The sequence below is a fragment of the Oryza brachyantha genome, chromosome 2 (genome assembly GCF_000231095.2).
Source record: "Oryza brachyantha chromosome 2, ObraRS2, whole genome shotgun sequence".
NCBI classification, from domain to species: Eukaryota; Viridiplantae; Streptophyta; class Magnoliopsida; order Poales; family Poaceae; genus Oryza; species Oryza brachyantha.
The window spans coordinates 11,206,359-11,215,062 of record NC_023164.2 but is presented as its reverse complement, the minus strand read 5'-3'; the positions used below and the strand labels follow the sequence as shown (position 1 = coordinate 11,215,062).

Here is an 8,704-nt window from a genome sequence, read left to right as displayed (position 1 = left end):
TGAATAATTAAGATGTGATTTGTCCCTCTACTGGAGAGATATTTTTGAGCCCCATCGTGTTATAATTTATAGAAGTGCATAGCTGTGTCAAAGGTGATTAAGGATCGAGGGAATGATTAATCTATGAAAATGATGTCATGTATGTAGCTTCTAGCTTAATTGATATCGTGAGGCAAATGGATTAATAAAAAGTTATGTTATAGGTTTAGTTGATGCGATTTTTTGTTTCACAGATCAATATGTTCTACTAGCAACCACAGTTGGCACGTGGACCAAAAATAAATTTTCGCGTTGCAACCGAGTATTCATAAACCTATAGGTTGCACACTTAATATGCTGGAATAGACGAATTGGATGTTTATCTAATATAGGCTTAACTCAGATAGGGATCTGAGTAGGACTCATATAGACCTTGCAGGCCTAGTTTTGGGTCATATAGATAGGGGCGAGGAGGTTGGTTCGGAGCATGAGAAAACCCTATCCATTCTCCACCCGAGCCAACCTAGCCCCACTCGGATGCTAGCACACCCATCCTACTCCTAGGCCAAACCTAGCCTCACTCGGATGCTAGCTCACCCACACACGACCACTAGTACAAATTCTCTTATCTGTGATTGTCCATCGTATGCCTAGGCTATTGGGCTGTCAGAACAAAGTCATCTTAATCGGGCCTAAAATGAGCCCGTTGTAGATGTAGTCGTACAGCCGAATCCAGGTGCATATGTTTAGAGCCCGTCAGAGATGATACTCATCTGTGACGGGCACAAAATGTATGCCCGATTGAGATTGTCTCAATCATCTCAATCGGGCCGAATTATCAAGCCCATCAAAGATTATACTCATCTCAATCGGGCCTAGATTATGGCCCGTCACGGATGTCTCTCATCTCTGACGGGCCTGATGACCCTCATCTCTGACGGGCCTAAATTATGGCCCGTCACTAATGACCGTTATCTCTGACGGGCTTAAATTATGGCCCGTCACTAATGACTATTTTTAAATATGATAACTTCAAACTATACTTTTAAATACTAAATGATTTCAAATAAAAAAATATCAACAACAAAGTTGTATAACTCACGAAGATTTATAACTTTTATTTTGGTCATTTTTGTATATAACGTTTATTTTGAACAATTTGAATTCAAATTTAAAAATATGACAACTTCAAAACAACATTTTCAACTACTAAATGATTTCAACTTAAAAAAGTCATCAACAACAAAAATGTATACTTATCAAGATCTATAACTTTTATTTTGGTCTTTTTTATATAACTTTATTTAAAACAGTTTGAATTTGAATTTCAAAATATGACAATTTCAATCAACATTTTCAAATACTAAATGATTTCAGCTTAAAAAGTCATCAACAACAAAGTTGTATAACTCATCAAGACCTATAACTTTTATGTTTGTCATTTCTTCATCCGACAAAGTTCTAGTAACATTTTTTCACAAAATTGACATATCTGTGTTATAGTTTATAAACCAGATGAGAAATATGTGAATTTTATGAACAATGTTACTATCACTTTATCGGATGAAGAAATGACCAAAATAAAAGTTATAGCTCTTGATGAGTTATACATCTTTGTTGTTGATGACTTTTTCAATTGAAATAATTTAGTATTTCAAAATATTGTTTGAAGTTGTTATATTTTCAAATTCAAATTCAAACTGTTCAAAAACATGTTGTATAGGAAAATGAACAAAATAAAAGTTATAGATATTGATGAGTTATACAACTTTGGTGTTGATGAATTTTTAGTTGAAATCATTTATTATTCGAAAATATTGTTTGAAGTTGCCATATTTTTAAGTTTGAATTCAAATTGTTCAAAAAATGTTATATAGCAAAAATTCCAAAGTAAAAGTTATAGATATTGATGATTTATACAAATTTGTTGTTGATGACTTTTTTAGTTGTATTGTTTGAAGCTGCCATATTTTTAAGTTTGGTTTCAAATTGTTCAAAAAATGTTATATAGCAAAAATTCCAAAGTAAAAGTTATAGATATTGATGAGTTATACAATTTTGTTGTTGATGACTTTTTTAGTTGAAATCATTTATTATTCGAAAATATTGTTTGAAGTTGCCATATTTTTAAGTTTGAATTCAAATTGTTCAAAAAATGTTATATAGCAAAAATTCCAAAGTAAAAGTTATAGATCTTGATGAGTTATACGTCTTTGTTGTTGATGACTTTTTTAGTTGAAATCATTTAGTATTTCAAATGTCATTTGAATTTGTCATATTTTCAAATTCAAATTCAAACTGTTTAAACAAATATTGTATAGAAAAATTCACAAAACAAAAGTTATAGATATTGATGAGTTATATGACTTTTTTGTTGATAACTTTTTCAGTTGAAATCATTTATTATTTGAAAATATTTTTTGAAGTTCTCATATTTTTAAATTCGAGTTCAAATTGTTCAAAAAATGTTATATACCAAAAATAACAGTGTAAAATTTGTATGAATGTGGTTGTGCTTAATATATTGATGGTTGTGTTTATGAATGAATGTATATGAATTGAGGATCTTAGGACGTGATATCCTAGCCCAGAGTTAATAGGATTAAAAGGATACTTATACCAATAAATTACAATTTCTTTTCCGGAAACAATCTTCAATGAACTACGAGGTTAAGCATGCGTAGCAATTCCTAAATGGGTGACCTACTGGGAATTCACACGAGTGAGGACAAAACTAACAAAATGCCCGTCAGAGATGAGTGCCTACTAGGAAGTCACATGAGTGAGGACAAAAGCTAACAAAATACCCGTCAGAGATGAGTAACCTACCGGAAAGGCAATGAGTGAGCAACAAATACACGTCAGAGATGATCAAAGGCACACATATGATAAAATTTATTTTTTCGGATTATACTCTTTTCTGACGGGCCATAATTATGGCCCGTCAGAGATGAGAGTCCACAGATAATAAAATTTATTTTTTTCGGATTGTACTCATCTGTGACGGGTCATAATCTAGGCTCGATTGAGATGAGTATCATCTGTAACGGTTGGATGTCCGATTGAGATACTTTCTTATATCACTGACCTTTATTTAGTGACGGGAGCCATGTCCGATAGAGATGATACTTTAGGCCTGTTAAAGATAACCGGTTCTGTTCTAGTTGACGTTCATTCCCTAGACATATGGATAATAGTAGAGACACCGCTAGATTGCGGTGCTGATTGACACAATTGTACAATGAGGAGCATGTGTGTAGAGGAAAAGGTTGGGTTACAATAATCGACTACTTGATCGTTGATATTCCTTCGATGCACATTCATGATCTTTTACTTGCATGGTTCCTGATTTACGTGATTTTGTTTTACATTATTGTAGCCTACTCATACACCTAAAATGGAATCCCAACCCTAATCCATAGATCTTTGCGGGACTTTTGGCACGGTACTTTGATAAGGTTTGTCGTTGTGCGAGCATGTGAATAGTGATGGTCGTGTTACTACTATTTGATTGAGTTATTTGATTTCGAGTGTGTATATATATATCCCTCTTAAACTCTCTTCATTCCATAAAAAATAAATATAGTATTAGATAAGACATAGTACAATTATAATACAATGAACCTCGATAGAGATTTGTCTATAAATATTTATAGTACTATAATATCGTATCATTTGTAGTTCTATATTATATTTTTATAGGACGGTGGGACTATCATTTTTCTCGCATGCTATCAAGTTGCTTTCTAGATTGCCTTAAAAAAAGTTGCTTTCTAGAACAATGAATTCTACCGTCTCGCTGTGATTAAGGCCTTGTTTAGTTTGAAAAAGTTTTTGTAAATACATCAAATCAAATTTTTAACACTTATTTAAAGTATTAAACGTACTCTAGTTACAAAACAAATTTCAGATTCCGCCTAAACCGCAAGACGAATGTCTAATTAATTTATCATTAGTACATGTTGGTTACTAGCACTTATGGCTAGTCACGTCTTAATTAGGCTTAAAAAATTTGTCTCAAGATTTCCCGTATAACTGTGTAATTAGTTTTATTGTTTACTTATATTTAATGCTTCATTTAGATGTCAAAAATTCGATACGATATTTTTAAGAAAAAAATACTGAAACTAAACACGGCCTAATTTTCTTGTAATATCAAAGCTAGCCCTCCACATCAGTTATTTGCACTGTGCCGACAACAACACCAGTTTCAGTCAATAAATGATGGCATTGATGATTTGAAAAATATATTTATGGAGTCGAGGCATGTGGTTTCCAGCTTATTTGCCGAATTAATTATTAAAATGAATTGGTTACTCTATATTTTTAAAAAGTATTTCTTCGGAAAACCTTTTCCTACTACATAATTTAGAGCACTTGTTTAATTTAAAGTGTCTGTGGTGTTTTTTTAAATATTTAATTAATAATTTCTATTGCTAAATTAGATATTTCTTAGTACTAATATGTTCAATAATTGCTTTCAAACGCTAGCTTATTTGGAAGTAGTTCAGTCCTCTAGAATAGTACCCCACTATGAGCCCAATTATCATGGAACTCGTAAGCTGCTTTTACCAGTATTTGGAATCGTTTGTTAATTGGATTACCTCGTGATTAAATGTTTAAAAATTTTAATTTCATCAATTAAATCTGATCACTGATGATAATCTGAAAAAATACACGCAAGTCAAAAGTCTCGTACATGCTCTCCTTCTCCTGTCTCCATTCATTCCGCGTGTGTTTAATAGAGAAAAAAATCAAATGTTTGAGCAGGAGTAATACCCCGGCCCCTCGGACTCCCTGCGATCAACTTTATTAGCCCGAGCTTCACTCGCAGCCACTCGCTCGCTTCCTAGTTCCTACACGCGCGCCATCATGCACCACGCCGTTGTTAGTGTTCCGGTAGCGGTCGCCGCTGCCATGCTCTACGCGCGCCTCGTTGCAGCCCACCTAGCTCCTGGAATTGGCCGCCTCCTCGCCTTCACCCCTGTGCTTGCCCTTCTCCTCGTGCTCCCGTTTGCTATCCCGCTCTACGGCGCCCGAGGAACGGCGGCTTTCTTCCTCGTCTGGCTAGGTGAGTTCAAGCTCCTCCTCCTCGCCTCCGGCCGTGGCCCACTGGATCCCTCCGTCCCTACCGTCGCCTTCGTCTTCAGCGCCGCTCTCCCGGTTAAGCTCACCCAAGAGCCGCCCAGTGATGACGGCGTGGTCGCCAAGCGTGCCTCTCTGCCTATCGTGTCTCTGGCCATCAAGCTCGCCGTCATGGCGGTGGCCATCTTCTACCTCCTCCGTGAAAAGAACGAGATGAACGGTTATATGGCCTGCACCTTTTATGCCGTGGTCATGTACTGCTTCCTGGACTTCCTCCTGCCGTGCGTCGCCGCGGTGGCCGGCGCACTGGGCATGGAGCTGGAGCCCCAGTTCGACAGACCGTACCTCTCCTCCTCGCTGCAGGACTTCTGGGGACGGAGGTGGAACCTCATGGCGTCGGCGGTGCTCCGTCCGGCGGTCTACCACCCCGTCAAGGCACGCCTCGGCGCGCCGGCCGGCGTGTTCGGGACGTTCCTCGTGTCGGGGCTGATGCACGAGGTGATCGCGTACTACATCTCGTTCCGAGCGCCTACCGGGCAAGTCACGGCGTTCTTCGCGCTCCACGGGTTCTGCGTGTGCGCCGAGAGATGGTGCGCCCGCAGGTGCAGGCGGGGACCGCCGCGGGCCGTGGCGACGGTGCTCGTCGTGGGGTTCGTCGCAGTCACGGCGTTCTCGCTCTTCTTCCCGGCGATCTTCGGGGATGGGGTGGATGACATTTTTCTCGCCGAGTTCGGCGCGTTGGGCTCATCTTTCGTGTTCTGTGGACAGCGGCTCTTGGGGCACGACCACTAGTGCAACAATGCTATACAACGACTAGCGTCAGTCTCGCTATACGTACGATCTAATTGTACTACCTGCATATGAATAAAACACTGTCACCATTGATTATGCAAAGAGGGTGCAAAGAGGGTTAAGTGAGTGGCACTGTAGCCTTTGACCAATTGAGTTGTATGTAAGTTGGATGGTGTAGAGTCGTATCCACAGTAATTTTTAGTGCGCAAAAGGGCCAGTCATCTCATCCATTTCAAGGGTCACTACTAATTGTGCACGTGCGAGGCACGTTTTGACATATGAATTAATTACAAAAATAAATGATCCACGGTATCCATTCCTAGTTGACTACCCGTCTCCCTCCTATATAAATTCATCATAACAGCGAAATATCATTTGTGTATAGGATGCGCAATTTGGAATATCAAACAATATAAAATCCATAATAGTTCACCAAATTGTTTTACAAACATGTGAGTTTCACATTTATTGATTCAAAGAAAGGACATACAATTCTACTACCAAGAAATATATTCCAACACTGCAACATATAGTAACCCCTAATAGTAATGACCAACTGACTCGCTCTCCATAGCAGCCATCATAGAAAGTGCAATATTGCAGGCATCGAAAAATTGTTTTGGACGGTAATGACCAGATAATACTCTCCATTCATGAATGATCATAAGTTGCTCTTTTCCGCATAGAGGTAAATGTATAATAAAGTAAATACATATGCTTCACTGATGCATCTGAATCAAAGTCCATCAAGCGTGCGGGTTGTGCTTTTGTCCGTGTATAGAAACAAAAGAAAGGGAAAGATGTCAATAGATCTATAGGACCAAAAACTACAGTTTTCCATCAAAATTACATAAATTTTGTCATAAAATTTACAACTCATATGAGATTCATGTTTCTACGCAAGAATAAGACCCTACAAGGATATATACAATTGAACACCGTACCATATCCGATGCATGTGTAACTGAAACCAACAGACATTTTTCTACAATACTTCTTCTAAAAATAGAAAACTTGCAGAGAGATACAGAGCAAAGCAACATAAGATCTTGCAATACCTTGAGCTTCAGCTAGTATGGGAGTGACATAGGCACCAAACACCATTTATGAGCACTTCAATAAGAAGAATGTTATATCAGGGTTGGATCTATACTGCCTTCGGAGAGATCTTTGGCATAAGACGACATTGACTTAACATCATTTAAGCACTTGAAAGCATTCATGTTGAGCCGACCCATTGCCATTATGAGTCCTAAGAAATGGCCATGAAAAAATTCCGAACTAAATGTTTTTATCAAGAATTCTTAACTAAACTTAATAATGGGATTAAAAATAAGTAGAATCATGCAAGTAAATCATATGAATTTTGAAGAGCAATTACGGTAATTCATTTTCAGGATACTTTTGCATCTGTTCTTTACATCATGCGAACGGAGAAAATCTCACATGAGGAGCAGTCATAATATCAAGCATGAAATGACATCTTAGTTATGGAAGAGATTGGCAACCCAACATACCATACATTGCATTTACAGAATATCAGAAAAAAAAACTCTTAGATTCTCTAAAACAATTTGAAACAAAATGAAATTGTCATATATTACTTTTACTTGCAGAAAAGGTCTTCCTAGGAACTATTACACTTAAAAAAACTGCATATCTCCATAAGTTCACTCATAAAAGGGAGGTCCAGAACTTCTCCCAAAACTTATGCAAGTTCATACCTTCTATGTAGTCCTGAAACTCATTTTGAACACAAAAGAAAGATCGTCCAATGGATCCAACTAATATTGGAAAGTATCATATTCTTGTCAGGTTATGATCTTCTTATCTTCGTAGGTTTATAAATATCTTATAGTTCAGGTTCATATAATTAACATGAAAGAGAATAAAAACTTCTAAAGGCAAATGAATTTTTTACTTAAATGGAATAAATTCTCTAGGTAGAGCCTGTATATGCCTTTTTTGCAAGTACATGGCAGAATATGGTACAAGAGAAACAGCTAGAACACAATATGGCTGACTTGCAAGAAACTGGACATTTTGTAGTCGATCATGTCTCCTCGTCAGCTTCCACCTACCGTGTACATGCTTAATCAACTTGCTAGGCTCATATGCAATCAATAATAGAAATGATACCCTAAATGTTCAGAACGGTTTGACAGTTTCACATTGGCTAAGAACATCTCATATACCAGCTTACCTGCACATTTCATTAAAAATGAACTGCGTAATTAATTGATTGAAATATGAACCGCTGATCCAAATTGGGATATCAACACAATGAGAATGAGGATATGTCCTCCTTTTGCATAGTTTCCTGATATGAGCACAGTGAGAATGTGGATATATATCAGATACCACAGCTTGGTTAGTTGACCAGCATGGTTGCATGTAGACATACACAAACATAAAAAGGGTACCCATCCCTTCACTCATACTTTTAAATAAAAAATGTGATGGCAGAAAATGAAACCAAGAGAATAATTAAATAAACCTTAGAACTAAAATGAACTGTCTAGTTTACGAACCTTGGTGTAAGCTGTGAAGAATAGATTTATCGTTGCTGTGGGAAGTAATTTACCAAATTAGAACTAAGGAGACAAAAATTAGGAGAAAAAATTTAGATATTGAAAACAAATTTTAATACTATATTGGTGACAAATGTACTCACTGCTCTAAAACCAGGAAATAGCTAGTATCTTTGTTTGCTAATCAGCATGTATCTCTGTTCAGTTTCCATTGATTTTCTAAAGCATGGGGAAATTTCTATGAGAGAATTGGCATACATGTTGACCATTCTCTATCGCCAGTCAACATAGACATACATTCATTGATTTCCTGCACG

General features: G+C 37.2%; 1 protein-coding gene across 1 annotated transcript; it reads left to right on the top strand.

Annotated features, from left to right (window-relative positions):
* Positions 1-4,678: 4,678 nt before the first annotated feature.
* LOC102720025 (probable long-chain-alcohol O-fatty-acyltransferase 5) lies at positions 4,679-6,114 on the top strand. Its single transcript, XM_006648543.3, has 2 exons — positions 4,679-4,694; positions 4,814-6,114. Exons 1-2 carry the CDS (start codon positions 4,679-4,681, stop codon positions 5,854-5,856), a joined length of 1,059 nt encoding a protein of 352 aa, XP_006648606.2. The 3' UTR covers positions 5,857-6,114.
* The last annotated feature ends 2,590 nt before the right edge of the window (positions 6,115-8,704 follow it).